This window comes from Sebastes umbrosus, chromosome 24, assembly GCF_015220745.1.
Source record: "Sebastes umbrosus isolate fSebUmb1 chromosome 24, fSebUmb1.pri, whole genome shotgun sequence".
Lineage (NCBI taxonomy): Eukaryota > Metazoa > Chordata > Actinopteri > Perciformes > Sebastidae > Sebastes > Sebastes umbrosus.
In genome coordinates, this window is record NC_051292.1 from 7164044 (window position 1) to 7182622 (window position 18579).

General features: G+C 41.0%; 4 protein-coding genes across 6 annotated transcripts; all 4 read left to right on the forward strand.

Annotated features, from left to right (window-relative positions):
- Positions 1-2031: 2031 nt before the first annotated feature.
- Positions 2032-5803, forward strand: cldn10a (claudin 10a). The gene is made up of 5 exons (XM_037761518.1): positions 2032-2306; positions 3914-4075; positions 4234-4315; positions 4406-4510; positions 5403-5803. The coding sequence occupies exons 1-5, from the start codon at positions 2087-2089 to the stop codon at positions 5530-5532; spliced, it is 699 nt and encodes a 232-aa protein (XP_037617446.1). The 5' UTR covers positions 2032-2086; the 3' UTR covers positions 5533-5803.
- Positions 5804-9657: 3854 nt separating this feature from the next.
- On the forward strand, positions 9658-12817 carry si:busm1-52i16.2 (claudin-10). Its single transcript, XM_037762061.1, has 5 exons — positions 9658-10115; positions 10312-10473; positions 10637-10718; positions 10827-10940; positions 12162-12817. Exons 1-5 carry the CDS (start codon positions 9884-9886, stop codon positions 12577-12579), a joined length of 1008 nt encoding a protein of 335 aa, XP_037617989.1. The 5' UTR covers positions 9658-9883; the 3' UTR covers positions 12580-12817.
- Positions 12818-12850: 33 nt separating this feature from the next.
- Positions 12851-15136, forward strand: LOC119483691 (claudin-10-like). Of its 2 annotated transcripts, none has more exons than XM_037762065.1 (7): positions 12851-12969; positions 13083-13176; positions 13764-13903; positions 13986-14147; positions 14267-14354; positions 14435-14542; positions 14643-15136. In XM_037762065.1, exons 2-7 carry the CDS (start codon positions 13085-13087, stop codon positions 14758-14760), a joined length of 708 nt encoding a protein of 235 aa, XP_037617993.1. In that variant the 5' UTR covers positions 12851-12969; positions 13083-13084; the 3' UTR covers positions 14761-15136. The 2 variants fall into 2 exon arrangements, with proteins under 2 accessions (XP_037617993.1, XP_037617994.1); XM_037762066.1 differs by having other exon boundaries at positions 14646-15136.
- A 5-nt stretch (positions 15137-15141) lies between these two features.
- LOC119483690 (claudin-10-like) lies at positions 15142-18466 on the forward strand. Of its 2 annotated transcripts, none has more exons than XM_037762062.1 (5): positions 15142-16459; positions 16988-17149; positions 17235-17316; positions 17449-17556; positions 17649-18466. In XM_037762062.1, exons 1-5 carry the CDS (start codon positions 16228-16230, stop codon positions 17851-17853), a joined length of 789 nt encoding a protein of 262 aa, XP_037617990.1. In that variant the 5' UTR covers positions 15142-16227; the 3' UTR covers positions 17854-18466. The 2 variants fall into 2 exon arrangements, with proteins under 2 accessions (XP_037617990.1, XP_037617991.1); XM_037762063.1 differs by having other exon boundaries at positions 17652-18466.
- The last annotated feature ends 113 nt before the right edge of the window (positions 18467-18579 follow it).

Sequence of the window (18579 nt, forward strand, 5' to 3'; positions counted from 1 at the left end):
GCAACGGTGTCGGGAAATGTCTGTGGTAATCATTTGCCCCGGAAACAATCCCTCTTTCTCAACAAACAGAGATTAAGATCTAATCCTTGTTTGAAAAAAAAGCTGTGAACAGTTTTCCAGTACAAGATTAGGAATTTAATTAATTAGTACCTGGCTCGCTGCCTCTATGTGCTCAGAGGATTTATTATTCTCATTTCTCAATATTTTTTAATTTATGACTGCCTCTCAGTGACTTTTTTGATTTACTTCCCCCTTTGTGTTTTTCCTCTGACTCACCTTCCTGGCACTCTTTGCATCCCCATTTAAAGCTTGCTGCTTGCTCTGCAGCCCTTATTGAGCTGATACAGGACCAGGACGGACACTAAATGTTGTCGTATCATACAGTAATCATGCCCGCGGGGCTATTCTTTACTTTGGCGTCTCTGGTTTGTCTCTACTCATCTTATTGTTAGTGACAATTACAGATACACAAATATAAATACATTAAATTCACATAGAAAACTGTAAGAAATGGTGGTGGTGGTGGGGCAGATATGAAAGCATGAGATCATATATTCTCAGCCAGGGGTATATATACTGTACGTATACGTGGAAAGTAGAGCAGCTCGACTAATTTAAAAAGTAGACAAATAGGCAGAAGTGGAATGTAACAAAACACATTTACTCAAGTACTGGACTGAAAATACATCTCAGTTTGAGGTACTTTACTTAAAGAGGACCTACTATGCTTTTGTGCCTTTCCCCTTTCCTTTAGTGTGTTATATCGTTTTCTGTGCATGTACAAGGTCTGCACAGTTACAAAGCCCAAAGTCCAAACCAGAGGGAAAAACACTGCTCCTGAACTGACTGAAACGCCTGACTTGAAGTCCCGCCCTTTCTTCCGTAACGTGGTGATGTCACCAAGTGACACATTTGCATAATACCTGCCTAGCGGCTAGTTTGGCTCGCCCTCAAACAAAGCTAGTTAGAGCGGAGCTGGAGCGGAGTCCAAAGAGTTTGGTTTGGTTGACCAATCACAACAGAGTGGGCCAGCTGACCAATCAGAGCAGACTGGGCTTTGTTGACAGACATGTTCTAGTAGAAACCTAAGATACAAGTATGCACCTGAAAATAAGCATAATAAGACCTCTTTAAATATTTCCATTTCATGCTACTTTATACTTCAATTTCACTAAATTTGATAGTGAAATATTGTACTTTTTACTACACTATGTTTATTTAACAGTTGTAGTTTTTTGACCTGTTGTTATAGATTACAGAGACAGTGCAGAGCGGCGGCGGTAAGCTAGCCAATAGGGCATCCTGATATGTGTGAACATGCACTAAAAGCACGTGCGGCTATGTCAACAATGCAGGGAGAGGCTCAGATTACAACATACACAGAGGGAGAGTGACTTCATTCATAGCTCAGGCAGACATTACTCCTCTATATCTTTACATAACAAATAGTTGTTTGCTGCTATATTAATGAACTGAATATCGTAATATAAGCAGGGAAATGAGGAAATGCCCTTCCAGATAGTTCGAAGCATCGTCTCCTTTTGGCCACTTGATGGAGCTATAATGCTGTAAAACCAGTTATACTCTAACTAGTTGCACTGCCTTTATTTAGTGCTGCTGCTATAATGAAGTACTGGTTTTCCAAATTCTGGTGCAATGCAAACTGAACCGAGATCAAAAAAAGAATGCTAAAACCACATAATTCATTCATTCAGTCAATCCACCGTACAAGTCTCTCCTATCTCTGTTCCCCATCTTGTGCTCCCTCTCTGTCAAAGACTTTTCAGATCCTTTCAATTAAAGACTTCCTCCTCCTGCAGATCCCCTTGCAGACCCCATGCACACTGTGTGGAGTGATGACTAGCGCGTGCACCCCCGCACGCAAACAACATACAGCACACTGATTGTGTGTCAGTGACTGATATGCACTTTAAAAGTACTGGTTCTCGGGCGTAGATGCTTGGCAGGTGGAGGAATTCTGCGGAACAGCCGATGCTGACGCACCTGTCCCAGGGCCGACCCTCCCACCTCCTCTCACTGAGGGAAAGATCTGTCCCAGTCGGGACCTCCACGCCGCGGGGGGAAAATGGGCAACATGGCAACAGAGATCGTTGCCTTTGTCCTGACCATCTCGGGGTGGATCCTGGTGTCGTCCACCCTGCCGACGGACTACTGGAAGGTGTCCTCCGTGGACGGGACGGTCATCACCACAGCTACCTTCTGGTCTAACCTTTGGAAAACGTGTGTGACCGACTCCACCGGCGTGTCCAACTGCAAGGACTTCCCTTCGATGCTGGCTCTAGATGGTGAGTTATGAGATGACTGTGGTTGTTGTTGCCGTAGCAGTGCATGATGTTGTCTTTCTGAGGTCAGATGTCTATCTTTGTGTGCATCTGACCGAAGCACCGATGCCCCAAAAAACACCTCTTGTTTTTAGATGACTGAAAACCATTGTCAACAAATGCATTTGGAACTTGATATTTCCTTTTCTGACTCTGGCTTCAGGCCACAAACAACCACATTTAAAGTTAAAGGCCGGCTGGACTGATACAGCCTCCTAATGTGACCGAATGAAGCAATCTGAGAAAGTCACACAGTCATACAGAGGTCACTTCCCATTGCTTACCACTAACGATACGGAAAGGCATTGCGTGCTCTAATTCTAACGTCTTGCGGCAATTTGATACATTCATGCAGTTTCACTTCCTTATCTGTCGTCACGTACTGTTGAGAAAAGAAAATGTATTTTCATATAGGTGCTACGCTCTACAGCACAAATTTAAACTCCTGTCCCAAGATAAATCTGCGGGATCACCAAAATCTGTTACAGTTTTTGCTCATTTCAAAACTTTTTTTCTTATGAAATGCTAGATTCTTTCACCTCCGCACGACTAAAATAACCAAAACTAGAGGCCAGCCACGATACCAAATCGGGCCAGGGCCGTAAAGTGGGGAGGCCAATAGCCCCCCTATTCCTTTGCCCCTACTTCCTTCGCCCTCGAACTCAATCTCAACTACACACCTGTAACGTTTCGTGACTGCTACATTGTACAGCGCAAATTTAAACTCATGTCCTCTTCCTACAAGTCTTTGGTTTAAAGCAGCGGTTCCCAAAAGGTCCCAAGATAAATCTGAGGGGTCATCGAAATGTGTTACAGTTTTTGCTCATTTCAAAGCTTTTTTTTCTTATGAAATGCTAGATTCTTTCACCTCCGCACGCCTAAAATAAGTGAAACTAGAGACCATCTCTAGAGACCAGCCACAACGTCAAAATCGGGCCAAGGGCGTAAATTGGGGGGCCAATGGCCCCCGTACTTCTGGTGCCCCTGTTGGACCACACCCATCTTCAAACTCAATCTCAACTACGCACCTGTAACGTTTCGTTACTGCTACGTTCTACATCACAAATTTAAACTCCTGTCCTTTTCCTACAAGCCTTTGGTTTAAAGCAGCGGTTCCCAAAAGGTCCCAAGATAGATCTGAGTTGTCACCAAACTCTGTTACAGTTCTGTTAGAGTTAGCGAGCCGTGACAATAGCGTGACCCCTTGACCGAGCCTTGTGACCGAGCGGACGCTACTGCGCCATGGCACCAATGGATGCGGAAGATCGCCGAAAGATCCGGGTGCTTTCCCACTCGGAAGTCGAGCCATTTTGGCATCATGCGCCAATGAGCAACTTTCATAGGAATGAACGGGGCCCCGCCTCCAACGCTGTATCCAGTTCTCTTAATACATCCATGATGTAGATATGGGGGGCTCATTCTAAGCTAACGAAAACACAATGATTCTTAGTTTCAGGTGATTATACACTAAAGAAAACATAGTTATTAATATTCCATTTCTGCCAATAGACCCCCCTAAATGTTACACACTGGTCCTTTAAAGCACACTCTTCTCTGTCTCTCTCATGAAGGCTATATCCAGGTGTGTCGGGGTCTGATGATCGCCGCCGTATGTCTGGGTTTCTTCGGGGCCATCTTCGCCTTGATAGGAATGAAGTGCACGAAAATAGGAGGCTCGGAGACCACCAAGGCCCGTCTGACTGTCATCTCGGGCTTCATCTTCATTCTCAGCGGTACAAACCATTACCTGTCTCTGTGTCTGGATATACGGGGCATGTAGCATTTGAGCTGCATTTTAGGAAGCTGTGTTTAAGTGAATGACATTATGAGCTCTTTCTGCTTTGAGTCAAGTCAGATCTTGAAGTAGAAATCCTCTTAATTCTCCCCGTAGGCCTCTGCTGCATGACTGCATGCTCCATATACGCTCACAGGATCACAACTGACTTCTTTGACCCCCTCTTTGTTGCCCAGAAGTAAGTATTTGGGATTAAAATAAAGGATCAAAACCCCATTCAGATGAAAGGAAGTCCAGTCATAAATGTCTTCTTTCTTTCCCACTTCAGGTTTGAGCTGGGAGCCGCTCTCTTCATCGGCTGGGCTGGATCCGTGCTGTGTATCCTGGGAGGACTCGTCTTCTGCCTCTCCCTGTCTGAAGGCTCCAGTATCAGGCAAGTGGCTTGGGTTTTTCTAACATGCTGGATGCTATCAATGTGATCCCACATCTGTCAGCGGCAACAAGGGCTTAGAGGAAATCTGATTTGGACGGACTCTAAACTTCACTGAGTTGCTAACTCAATCATGCAATTTAAATAATTACTTTAACTGCAATGGAGAGACGGTTAAAGTCGAAAACATCCAGCAATCTCTCTCAACATCTTGTCTCATAATTGCTGAACCTACAGGGCAGATTGCATGATCGTCGTTTTGATTAGTAATGCAGCCGCTGACGGCTGAATGTTTCCTTTGTTACAGTCGAGTAATAAGGACCTATTCCCAGTGAAAGTCACCTTGACTGAGGGTACCTATAGGGAAAGCTACGAGGAACAGAAAGGAGGGACGATATAAAGAAATATGTAGCAGGGTTTGGTCTCAGTACTTCTTGTTTAGTGCTAATTAGCAAATGTTAAAGATAGTAAACGTGGTAAACATTATACCTGGTAAACATCAGCATGATAGCATTGTCAATGTCAACCGTACATCTTCTGAATTCAAGTTTCTCTCTCTCCCAGAACTGAGACTAGCTTAATTGCTTGGTAAACACATCATTCAGCAGTCAATGACGGGTTAAAACAGTCAATAAAATATGTTTTCAAAAAGTGTGAATCACTGCAACCACGAGAGGTCTTTGAGCATACAGTCATAAATGAGCACAAAAAATATTAGGCTGATGGGTCAAGTAGCATGCAAGATTAGCCGTGGACAGACAGACAGACACACACGACTGAATACATAATCTCCTGGCGGAGACTTATTTTAAAAAATTCAGCAAGATTTGGTGCTCTATTACTGTTCAGCAGGTATTCTTCCTTAATTTCTTACGCTTTTTTTGTCTTTTTGCAGAGCTGAATACACCTACAGTGGAGCTACATCATTTGCAGCAGCACGCAACAAGCACAGCAAGACAGTCAACAGCCTCCGCAAGGAACCAGGAGAGCCGTCGAGGCAGTTTGGAAGAAATGCCTATGTGTGACATTGGACTTGTTGTTACATGATTGTGGAATTTATCACATTAGTTTGTGGTCACCAGAAACTATTTTACCAGTAAAAGCAAAGGACACAATTCACTTTTAAGAACTTCTGTGCCTCAACTCCATGAAAATAAAGGCTGGAAAGTGTAATGCTATGGAGGACAGAAAATAAACGAATAAATAAATGACTCGATAAATAAATAAATATATCATTAAATGCAGTAAAAAGGATTTTGAAAATAAATGTAGCCATTAATGAATTGATAAAATGTGACATAAATTGATATTTCTGTTTTAATTTGCTTCGTGGTTTATTTATCTTTGTATTAATTCCCTTATTCATTTACTCTTCTGTTTACTTTTCCCTTTTATTTATTTATGTATGTATGTATGTAAATAAGTGAGGGACAGACCCCTCATTTGCTTAATGAGGCAAAAATGCATAAAGAAATGTAAAAAGAAATGTATAAAGAAAAGAATACAGAAATATATAAGTTTGGGGAAATAAATAAGGGGTGAAATGCAAGGGGAAAATCATGCATTAATAAACAAATAAATGCATGAATAAATACAGTACATACATTTATAAATAAATTAAAAATAAATGCAAAACTAAATATATTTAAATATTAAAAAAAATAAATACATACATTTAAAAAAAAATCAAATAAATACATAAATAAATACATACATGCAAAAATAAATAAATACATTTAAAGATTTATAAAACTAAATACATAAATGAATAGAAGGGGAAAATTAAACAGAAGAGTAAATAGATAAGGGAATTCATACAAAGATAAATACAAAGAAGCAAATTAAAACAGAAATATACATTTATGTCACATTTTATCAACTAATTAATGGCTCCATTTATTCTTTATATTATTTTTGCTACATTTAATGACATTTATGTATTTATTGAGTCGTTTATTTATTTATTCATTCATTAATTTTAGATTTTGTCAGGTTCTGTCCTCCATATAATTCATGTGTCAGTTTACATATTCTATTCATTTTAAGTGGCCAGATTCATCTTTAAACATGGCTACTTTTTGGGGGGACATTTCTGTCAATAACTGTATGTAAAAGATAAGCTTGGTTTTCTTTTAGGGCAGGAAATTTGATTTGGCACAAAACACCGTTCAAACTCTGCGGTCACCTTCAACAAGCTGGCCTTTCCTGCCTCGTCTGGAGACATATTAAATCTCTATTTTATACTTCTTCAGTCTGTTGGAAATAGTTTTTAAAGTATTTTTCTCATTAAAACTGGAGGATGTCACACAGAAAGTACACTATCTGTGTGAGCTTACTGCTGGAGCGTATGTTATAAGAATAATAAGGTATTCAGTGGTTATAAATATGATTTGCTTTTGTACTATTTAAAGCGGTTCTGTTTTCATAGACATTTCACATAATAAGCACGCTGTTTTGGAAGCAACACAATTCTGTAAAAGTAACTAAAATAAACAAATAGATTACTTTTTAAAACCTGTAGCGATAGAGCAAATCCAGTTAATCATCTCCTGAAAGCAAAAACAGAAGACACCTTCAATCGAATGTGTCATCAGTTAATATTTCTCAAGCAGAAAGGCCTTTCTTGGCCTCGACTGATGTGACCTCCAAGGGTCACTAGTTCACATCTGACCCCAGAGATGGCTACGTGGAGCAGGAGGCCTGACCGGAGGTTTCCCCTCACATCAGCCATCCATCTCCACCTGGGAATTATTATCAATAGGAACCCCAGGCTATGTTACGCAAACCCTCCTGGCCCAGAGGTTGGATACTTGAACCAGCTGGCAGAGAGCGGTCGCCCTGTGCTTTCTGGCGCCTCACATCCGCAAACAAGTGTCAGGTGTCCTGGGCTCTGCAAAACGCTCTCTGATATAATGGTGGTATTGTGTTGTCTAATGTCTGATTTTCATTTCAAAATGATGTGACTGCTCACAATAGTTATATCCAAATTAATTTAAAGTTAACACCTCAAAGCAAATACTGAGTAAAATTAGAAATCCTCTTAAAAAGGTTACACTTTATAATAATATCATTTATACAAGTCAAATTGATAGTTAATTAAACTTAGTTAAAGGTCCCATATTGTAAAAAGTGAGGTTTCATGTCTTTTATATTATAAAGCATGTTTAAGTGATATATTAAATACTGTGAAAGTATCGAAACGCTCAATCCACAGAGAAATATACACAGCCCGTATTGAGAAACTGTGCCTTTGAAACAAGCTGTCTGGATTTCTGTGCATTTGTGATGTCACAAATATACAATATATAGATCATTACACGGTTTTAAACATAAACATACTAAATGTGACCCAGTTTATTTCCTGTTGCAGTGTATGTAAATAATATCAGCTGACAGGAAGTAAACATGGACACAAACTGTTGCCTAGCAACGCAATTCCGTTGAAATGCACTAAAACGGAGCGTTTCAGACAGAAGGTAAATACAGGTATATTCAGGCAGACAGTATGAGGAAAATAAAGTTTTTTTTTAACATTACAGCATGTAAACATGTTCTAGTAGAAACACAAAATACCAGTATGAACCTAAAAATGAGCACGATATGGGACCTTTAATAAAAAGAAAAATGGTTAAAAACCTCTGACCTATTTGTTGATCTCCGATGGGAAGCTGGTTATTGCAACAACACGGGGACGTCTGAAGGCCCAGAGCCAGTACTGCAACCAGACCAGCAGAGAGCAGCGTTAATGCACGTTTATTGGTAGACACATCTGAAGAAACTTCACAATTATCTAATAGTTCAAATTGCCTGGCGAGCTCAGGTCACATAAGCATTCCTTTGTTCATTTTTTTCCCAGTGTCAAGCTAATTAAAGCTAATTAAAGCCACGCTCACCAAACCCAGCCGCCCACCGTTTCCAATATCTCCCCACCACCACCACCAATAACTTAGTCATAAGCCGAAACAAAGAGGAGCTCTTTCATCGCTCCCGCTAACTCTCATTACCTCAGGTTTAACTCTAATTAGAACAGCGCTAAGACGTTGTGCTGTAATTATGAGACCCGCAGCACAGCGAGCTCTTGGTAAAATTACTAATAACCAGCAGCTTAAAGCCTGAGGCGCAGTCGAGAATGATGCTTCAGGTCAGAGCAGCATGTAAAGGTCACTAATGCAGAACTGTACTTTGGTCTTTTTTCTTTTTGTATATATGCTTAAATTAGAGAAAAGAAGGATATAACATTTTGTAACAAGGAATATTATTCACCCTAAAGGGAGCTTTTAAACCCTTTAAGACCCATAATAGACCCATTTTTGTCTTTTTTTAGGGGGTACAGGGCGTCTTTAGGGGGAGATAGCAGGCCAACAGTAGATGTCACATAGAAGTGCTTTACATCATCTGAAAGCTGGGAACCTGAGGATTAATTTGAGATGCAGCTCAGCACTGTGTGTGTAGAAATAAACATGAATTAATTAATTAAAATAAATTGTGAGAATGTATAAAGGTTTAAAACATTATGTGATATAAGTAAATGATGGTCATCCCCATGCTCTATTATGTCTCATAATAAGTTGTTTTTGGGTTGATATCATTAGTTACACAGATTTGGTGCTGAATTTAACCATTTTTTCCACTGGAGAATTGATCAAAATTATTTAAAAAAAATTATAACAATTCATATTTCTTTATCATAATTCTTATTTTATAATTTGTATTTATTTTATTTTGATTATATTTATTTTTATATTTTTATATTTTTATATAATAATAATAATAATAATAATAATAATAATAATAATAATGTATTTTTATAATATAATTTTATAATATTTGTTTATTATTTTATTATTTTATTACCATTTTTCTCTGTTATTATATGTATATTTCATTTGTTATGGTTTAGGTTGTTAAAAAGCACAATTAAAAATAATGATACTATATACTGTATGGTCTGATGCTATAAACAGACTATAAGTAAATGTGTCCACACATGAGGGACAGTCCGATGGGGGCATGGAGCTGTTTTGGTAATTGGAGATATATGCTTAGGTGAGCACTCTCAGTCCAGATTCAAACATGACAAATCTCAACCGTGGCCCATGGGAACCTGAGCGACTGTTGTCTCTCACCCACATGTAAAGCAATACCTGGAAAACAACAACACACCTCTGATCTGTACCTGTGATGCACTCGTCCTCTCCTTTCTCTGAGACGAGCAGCTGAGTAGGAGGCCACTTCCACGTCTGTTTGACGTTCGGCTCAGGATGTACGCGTCTTCTGCATGAATAAAGGACATTGGATTGTGGATAAGTGATCACGGATTAGAAATAGAAGCTTCCTTGGACCTTTAATCTAGATAGGAGATCAACTCACCCCGAGATGAAGATCCGTGTGGTCCAGATTTGGGGTTTCCTGATGACCGTACTGGGCTGGATCTTCATGGCCTGCACCATGGCCATGGAGGGCTGGAAGATCACTGCCATCGGGGGCATGGGGGGCTCCTCCATCATCAAGGTGGCCTGGTACTGGTCCAGCCTGTGGAGATCCTGTTTCACGGACTCGACTGCTGTCACCAACTGCTACGACTACCCTGTGCTCTGGTCTGTGGATGGTAGGTCACACATCTATACCCTAAAACATTGTCTCCGCTGGCATCTAGACTCTCATAAGCCGGGTTTCCAACAAAAGGACTTTTAGTCCCCGGAACTACTTTTCAAGGAACTAAAAGGTTCCTTCAGCCCACTGTTATCTGTGTGATGTTACGTTAGGTGATAGATGTCTATTTGTGTCTTACTGTGTGACTCCAGGCCACGTCCAGATAGTGCGAGGCCTGCTGATGGCGGCTCTTTCCCTGGGCATGCTGGGCTTTGTGCTCAGTCTGTTGGGAATGGAGTGCACCTTCATTGGGGGAAAAGACCGGTCAAAGTACAAGAAGATCTACGCCGGCGCATGGTGCCACATAACCAGCGGTAAGGTCTAGATACATATTCTATACAGTCTATGGTCCCGACCCCAAAGTTGGGAAACACCGGTGTCTTTCTATTATGAAAATTATTATTAATTATTAAAAGGTTACAGAGTAAACCAATACTATTTTGTGAACTCTTAAGACTCAACATGATTTCTCTTCAGGTTTGCTGTCCACAAGTGGGTATGCTGTTTATGCGCAGTACGTCTCAGTAGAATACTTCAACCCTGACTTTGCTGGACTGAAGTAAGTTAACAGGCTTAAATGTAACCTGTTCTGTCAGAGAGAATTACTTTAATAAAACAGAAATATTTGAATATTAACCTCACAGTCTCTCTGTCTTAACACCGACAGGTACGACCTCGGCACCCCGATGTTCCTCGGCTGGGTCGGCTCGGCCTTTCAAGTGACCGGGGGTTTCTTCTACGTGTGGTCGGTGTGCACGCCGCTCTGTGGAGCAGAGGCAACGTGAGTACTGACACATGTTGTAACATGTCTGGGGAAGTGAATAAATAACTCCTCTCTCAGCTTCCTCAATAAATACCAGCGCCCCGTGAGCTCAAGTGGAATTACTTATTATCCGAAATGCGGGAGGCTGTGTTAGTAGGTTAAAGGTGGGAGTGTGCAGATGTGCACTGTGGGTACACTCCCTCCCACCTTGTAATATAACCCTAAAGCCATTGGTGTAAACGAGCAGAGAAGGCCTGGTGTTTAAAAGCTTTCGTGGTTAAATGAGTGAAGGAGAAAAACTGCATGCTGTGGATCAATTTCAACACTAGAAGGAGCTCAGAGAGCAGAAATCTACACTTTACTCTTAACACTCAAGATGTCAAGTTTTTGAGACATCCTGCTGCTGATACAGCGGAAGAGGTGTAAACATAAGCAGAGGTTGGAGATAAATGCTTATGGGATATGCTTATTTGCTCTCGTCAAAAGCTAGATGAGAAGTTTGATACCACTCTCGTGTTTGTACTCTAAATATGAAGCTAGAGCCATCATCTAAGCTAGTTTAGCATAAAGATTGTAAAGGGGGGATTTGACTCAGGCTTGTCAGTCTTGACTTGGGACTTGACTCTTGTCTTTCCTCTCTTGACTTGGGACTAGTCAGACTAGACTTGGGACTTGACTCTGGACTTGTCAGCCTTGTCTTGGGACTTGACTCTTGTCTTTCCTCTCTTGACTTGGGACTAGTCAGACTAGACTTGGGACTTGACTCAGGACTTGTCAGACTTGACTCGGGACTTGACTCTGAACTTGCCTGTCTTGACTCAGGACTTGTCAGTACTGACTTGGGACTTGGCTCGGGACTTGTCAGTCGTGACTTGGGACTTGACTTGGGACTTGACAGACTTGACTTGGGAATTGACTCTAGACTTGTCAGTCTTGACTTGGGACTTGACTTGGGACTTGTCAGTCTTAACTCTGGACTTGACTCTGAACTTGCTTGTCTTGAACTCTGGACTTGTCAGTCTTGACTTGGGACTTCATTCGGGAGCTGCCTGTCTTGACTTGGGACTTGACTCAGGACTTGTCAGACTTAACTCTGGACTTGACTCGAGACTTGTCAATCTTGACTTGGGACTTGCAAAACAATGACTTGTTGGTGCTCATGTATAACAAAAACATAATTTCTGCTAGGAGTTCAGCATCTTTGTCATGTTTGACAGCAGTGTGTTTTTCTCTCTGCAGGGTAATCAACGTCCAGGCGCTACCAGACCCCGAGCAAAACAAGTCCACCACAGCTCTGTCCACAGTGTCCGGGATCACCTCCAAGACCAAAGCGTCCTCCGTGTCCGAGCTGTCGTCCAAGTCTGAGGGCTCGGACCTGTCTGGCATTTCCTCGAGGTCAGGGCGCACATCCAAATCTGGCCGCACGGCCAAGTCGGGGCGGTCATCGAAGACTGGGCGGACAACCAAGTCTGCGGGGTCTGCGGGGTCGAGGTCAGGATCGGGGTCGGGATCGGATTCCGCTGTCTCGTCGAGGTCCAGCGTGTCAACTTTGTCCGAGTCGAGGAGCAGCGGCAGCAGCAGCAGCCGGACAGTGTCGTCGTTGTCGGGCAGCTCGAGGAGCGAGACCACGCCGATCATCAAGAACTCTTATATCTAAATAAATGTGACGAACTGATGAGCTGAAGCTTTTCTGTTCAATTCATGAACCTGTGATGAAAGCAAATATGTGTTTTGTATTAAAAATTGTGCAACATATTTTTCATTGAATTAACCTGTTGTTGATGTTTATCATCTATAATGTATAGACACAATATATTCATTCAATGAGGCACACTTCCATTTCTAATATAACTGGCAGCCTTTGTGTACAACAAATAAAACTCCACCAGGCTCATCAGGTCTGGTTGACAGTAAACAGTGTCTGTTTCGCTGTTATTCAAACCCTCACTCGGCAGCCACTGTTAGAGGATCTACAGCTTTAATCTGAAGCAAAAACCACTGTGGCTTTTATTTTCTTGAATTATTGGTGGACTAATTCCTTCACAAGGTAGGAAGGCATTAAACACCTTCACATCTGGCATTATTGGCTTCATCGTCTACACTGTCTTAACATCTCAGTAACTATTTGTACTTAATAAACTTGTATTTACCCGACTGAAGGGATGTGGAGGAGACTGGCTCAGATCCTGGGCCTGCTGCTCTGCCTACTGGGCTGGGGCTTTGTGGGCTGCACCCTCGCTATGGACTACTGGAGGTAGGCAAGAAAGAAGAGTTAGAAGAATGCACCTGATGTACTTCAGCTCTGTAAACTGCAGGGAGAAAGTGTTTAGACTGAAGATGATAGTTATCAAATGTTGTTTAGCAATTATTAAAAAATAAAAATACATTTCAATGTGTGAACACATGAACTCATCATGCGTACTTGATGATATATCAATAATAAGTGTGAAGCTTGAAAGACCAGGGCATTTAGAAGGCATGGAGGGTCTAATGAAAGATGCTATTGAGTTGCATTATGGGAAACGTAGGATCCAGCGTTTCAGTCGGAATATCTCGGCCTCTGCTGCTTCAATTTTTACCATTCTTGTTTTAATCTGTCTGTTGAGAGTCCCCCAACTAGATGGAAGTGCAATACTAAATCACTGGACTGCCCCTTTAATGTGCTAAATATCTGTTTGACATACTCACAATGTATCCTTATAGTATCTTCTCACAACTCATGGGCCAAAAAGATCTAGTATTGCAAAATGAGAGAAGGGTTTTGGTTAGAGTAATGCACTGCAAACAAGACTGGAATATAATAAGCCAAAATTAATTATTTTATATATTTTCTGACTTGAGGGTGGCCCACCTGGGGGGTCAAGGGGGCTCCTCCGTAGTGGAGACAGCTCGGTACTGGTCCGACCTGTGGAGGGACTGCCATGAAGACTCCACTCTGGTGGTGAACTGTGTGGGCTTCTGGGTGCTGTGGACAGTCAAAAGTGGGTACAAATAATCACAGTTTACACAGTGCTCATAAAATGTTAAAACAAATGACCCGGACGCGTGTTTGTCTGCCATCAGCATACATCCAGGCAGTCAGGGGGCTCCTGATGATTGGCCTCTGCCTCGGCCTCATTGGCACAGTGCTCACATTTTTCGGAATGGAGTGCACACGCATCGGTGGAGACCGGAGCAGCAAGGACAGGATGTTAATAACAGCGTCTGCTTTCCATCTGGTCGGCTGTGAGTACGATTTGTTTGCCTCCGCAGAGCCTCAGCTGTTGTGAAAGAAGCTCCTCAGAACTTTTCTGGTTCATCTTGTTTTTTCTTTCCCATGTGTCATCTGCTTTCCCCTCATGCAGGCGCGTCGGACGTGGCCGGTTATTGTTTATACATAAACAGAGTGGTTGAAGCTTTTTTACAGAGCAAAGCAGATCCATCAAAACTGAGGTAATATGTGGCCTTTCAATCACCCTTATTGACAGTGAGTAACGCAAGATATTAGCCGATATTAACTGTTATTTCCTCAGCTATGAGATTGGAGCCCCCCTATACATTGGCCTGGTGGGGAGTTTCCTCATTCTACTCGGCTGCACAGTCCAATGTGCAACTGCATGCAGAGTTAACCACCCAAAAAGGTTTGTTAACGTATCATATTATGGAGACAACTGAAATAGTAGTACCCAAAATTCACTAATGTATATTGTTGTTTCTGACTGGATTCAACTCTCTCTGCAGCAGACATCCCATGGTTCCCTTTGCCGGGGAAAAAGAACACATCTATGGACCATCAAAAAAGTCACATGACCCCACTAACGCCTCCCCCTACAAGATGGCTTCTGTTGTGTTTGTGTAACGCTACAGATTCATTTTAAGTGCCCAGTTCACCCAGCAATTAATCAATAAATGATAATAAATATATATACATATATCATAATCTAATAATAATCCTATTCAAAACCCTACCATCACATTTAAAGATAATTTCGTCTGTAAATAATACCAGGACAGGCTTTACCAGAGATCACAGGGGGTGCGCCAGTATTTGTCTGCTCTGAGGGTTGCTCATATATCACTAAAATCATAATGACACACTTACTTGATTATTTATACAAAAGTCTGTATATAAAACTATTTAAAAAGATATATATTTTGCTACTTTGTAGCCAAATCTAATGAAATATTCTACTTCTATCTATATTTGTTGGCGTTTAGCCTTTCAAAAACACTCATTTTCACTGCGGTCAAAAACTAGCAGTCTAGCAGCAATCTAACAGCACCATAAATTACATTTATTTAACCACAATAACAAAAAATCTACTTTTGCTCTAACACTATTATAGTAAATTAATTAAGTTATTGCAAAATGCATTCACTTGGCAAATCCATCAAAACGAGATTACTTTGTTTATGTTGATGAAAGTGCCGAGTTCTATTCATTATAGAGAGTTGATTTAATAAAAAAAGACTAACTCATTTATTAAACAGAATTAATTTATTCAAACTGAGGATTTTGTTTGAGGATTACATTTTAATTTAATTTAATTTAATTTAATTTAATTTAATTTTAATTTAATTTAAAATGTATTTTATTTTGGGCGATGACTTTTCTTGTCTTGCAAAACTAATAGCCTACCAAATGAGCTATGTGTATTCAAAAATAAACAATGGGAATGGTTTCCATCCTGTGTGATTATTTTTCTAACTTTATCCAAAAAAGGAGCTCTGACAGAGACATTGTGTTCTTGTTTGTGAGTTTCACCCTGATGTTCTGTTTGGGGTACTAGAGACATTTCTTTGTCTGTACATGACTTTTTTTGACAAACAAATGTAATATATATTTGTTTCTGCATAGCCCACACAACATATAAAACATGAAATATTCCCCTTTTTTGGCTTATTTGTGGTAATTTCTGTATTTTGTCACTTTCACATGTACAAATCCAGTTTTTAGCTAAAGAAAAGATTTCAATAGTTTTGAGGGCAGAAAAGAAGAAAAGGTATTTGAAGAAAGAAAAAGTGGTTGATTTTGTGACAATGAGGAGGTAAAACAATGGTAGCATGATACAGCAAGATGTAATCCTTCACCATTTCTGTCTGAGCGCTGGGAACGTGAAGGATGCTTACGAGGCAAAACCATCTAAAAGATAAGATGACAACACAACACTGCTAGTCTGACACCAACACCTCAGCAGTGACATAGAGATAGAGCTCAGTCCAGTTTCCCACGGTGACAAGTTGTTCAAACTTGGACGTTACTCTATATTTAACACATCTTGGTAGTTTTTCACCTCTACTACTGGAGGATCTGCCAGCACTCACCATGAAGTACAGGACGGTGGTGATGTACTTGGAGATCGGCTGCTTCGTGTCCTGCCTGTGCGGCTGGATCCTGGTGTGCTCCACTCTTGCCACAGAGTACTGGACTTGGTCCGAGGTGGGCAGCGTCGTGCTAACAACCTCCAACTACTACTCCAACCTGTGGAAGGACTGCATCTCAGACACCACGGGGGTGTCCGACTGCAAGGATTACCCATCCATGCTGGCCCTGCCTGGTAGGACATTCAGAAATCTTAAAAATATCAACATTCATTTTTTTTATTAAAGGGATAGTAGTTGTATGAGGTACTTATCCATAGTCAGTGTATTACCTACAGTTGATTAAGTATAGTAGTTTAAGTTAAGTTTGAGTCTGGTGGCTTTGGCGAGAGCATATGATGGATACAATGGCTTCAGTTCCCCGTTGGAAAGGGCTGTCTGACGGCAAGGTAAAGCGGTGAAAATATTCTAAATATAGCGTACACTTGAACTGATTTTTTTAGGTGTCTTAAATACGTTTAAGTACCTCATACAACCCCATTTCAAAACACCTGAACTATCCCTTTAAGTTGTAAAGATTTAGGGACTGTAAGAAAATTATTAGGGTACGGAGAGGGGCTGAATTTTTAAATAATCAATAAAAAAAAAGCAGTATTATCAGTATTTTCTTTGCACACAGCAGTAATAGGTAAAGTGCTATAAATAGTCTAATTGTACATTTAACACATCCAACTTGTATTTCAGTTTCACCTGCTTTCTTTCAGTGTTCCTACACGTCACCAGAGCGCTCGCCGTCTGCGCCGTCATCACTGGTTTCTTCGGAGGCGTCCTCACACTCATCGGGATGAAGTGCACTAAAATAGGTGGATCGGAGATCGCCAATGCGAGGGTGACCTTTGCAGGCGGTATAACCTATCTGGTTTCAGGTAAAAAAAAAGATATATTCTAAGATGTTTATGAGTATTAAACTTGTTTGAATATCATGCACTGAGGAAGTCTGTTTTCTGATAGGATTCTGTGGTATGATCACCTACACGATGTGGGCCAACAAAGTCATAAGCGAATTCGTAGACCCGAATTTCAGGGCGCAGAAGTGAGTACTTTTAAAGTATTGCTATTACAAGGAGTGATATATATATATATATATATATATATATAAACAGGGATAAAACAATGCAGAATAACTAGCCATAACTCTTGATATACCTCAAAACTTGCTGTTCAGATTTGAACTTGGAGCTGCACTCTTCGTTGGCTGGGGAGGCTCCCTGCTTCTCCTCTCTGGAGCCACGGTGATGACGTACTTCTCTGGAAAAGAGGGTCTACCATCAACGTAAACACAAAACCTCTTGTACTTCACTTCAACAGTTGTATTGACTTTGTTATCTCGAGATAAATAACTTCACCATATATCTACTTTTTCAGTAGTTCTCCAGAAAGACGGAGGCCGGCCACTTACGCCACAGCCCGGACCAGACGGACCTACATGTTGCCGGGCACCTCGTCCAGAGTGACTCTGGTGCCGCCCCTGTTTTACGAAGGCAGGAAGAGCCGAGCAACCAGAGCAACCACAGCAACCAGAGCAACAACGAGGACCAGTGGGACCTTCAACAGGGACAGCTTCGTCTGAGACGGGACCTCTGAGCTGAGAAAGTGATCTTAAAAGATCTGCCTGCTTTGTTCTTTTGAAAACAGGCTGAAAGGTTCAGTATGAAAGGAGAAACGTTGCTCGTAATGCACTCTCTTCCAGCTAGATGGCATCACAGCATGTAATACGACTTAGTATTTGTTTACAAATCTCTTCAAAATGTAAGAGTTCTCCATGCTTTAATCACCTCGCTTAACCTTTCTGTCTGTCTTGCCTTCATCAGGGTTGTGTCTTAGGTTAGGCTTCTTTTCTTATTTATTTAATTTCCTTTGTTTGCTGTTAATTTACTTTGTGTCTTCATATGGAGTTGTTCATAAATCCTCTGCACCTGAACTTCCTCTGAGTTGCCAGAAGATGGCACTCAAAGTCAGACAATCAAACAAATGATGATGTAGTTTAGTATACTTAGTATCTATGGTGATCTATAAATCACATTACTGATCACTGGTCAAACTTAGATTCAATCCTGATGAAGGCAAACTAGCAGATAATGTTTGGTAAATAAAGCATGGTGTACTGGAGAAGAGTACACCAGTGATATTCAAGGAGGCCAAACGTTGTCAGAACAGGAAGCCGTCACAGCTGTCGCTCCCCATAAAAACGCAGCAGCTCATATTACAATTGAGTGTCATGGCCGAGTCAGCTTTTACTATAAGTCTGCTGGCCCACAACGTGACAGCAACTGTTCATTTAATGAGTCAAGTATTC

Coding starts and splice junctions, on each gene's coding strand:
- LOC119483691 (XM_037762065.1), top strand. CDS start 13,085: ATGTGGAGGAGACTGGCTCAGATCCTGGGCCTGCTGCTCTGCCTACTG. Junction 14,355..14,434: donor GCAGATCCATCAAAACTGAG/GTAATATGTGGC, acceptor TTATTTCCTCAG/CTATGAGATTGGAGCCCCCC. Junction 14,543..14,642: donor AGAGTTAACCACCCAAAAAG/GTTTGTTAACGT, acceptor CTCTCTCTGCAG/CAGACATCCCATGGTTCCCT.
- cldn10a (XM_037761518.1), top strand. CDS start 2,087: ATGGGCAACATGGCAACAGAGATCGTTGCCTTTGTCCTGACCATCTCG. Junction 2,307..3,913: donor TTCGATGCTGGCTCTAGATG/GTGAGTTATGAG, acceptor TCTCTCATGAAG/GCTATATCCAGGTGTGTCGG. Junction 4,316..4,405: donor CCCCTCTTTGTTGCCCAGAA/GTAAGTATTTGG, acceptor TTCCCACTTCAG/GTTTGAGCTGGGAGCCGCTC.
- si:busm1-52i16.2 (XM_037762061.1), top strand. CDS start 9,884: ATGAAGATCCGTGTGGTCCAGATTTGGGGTTTCCTGATGACCGTACTG. Junction 10,719..10,826: donor CCTGACTTTGCTGGACTGAA/GTAAGTTAACAG, acceptor TAACACCGACAG/GTACGACCTCGGCACCCCGA. Junction 10,941..12,161: donor CTCTGTGGAGCAGAGGCAAC/GTGAGTACTGAC, acceptor TTCTCTCTGCAG/GGTAATCAACGTCCAGGCGC.
- LOC119483690 (XM_037762062.1), top strand. CDS start 16,228: ATGAAGTACAGGACGGTGGTGATGTACTTGGAGATCGGCTGCTTCGTG. Junction 17,317..17,448: donor CCGAATTTCAGGGCGCAGAA/GTGAGTACTTTT, acceptor CTTGCTGTTCAG/ATTTGAACTTGGAGCTGCAC. Junction 17,557..17,648: donor AAAGAGGGTCTACCATCAAC/GTAAACACAAAA, acceptor CTACTTTTTCAG/TAGTTCTCCAGAAAGACGGA.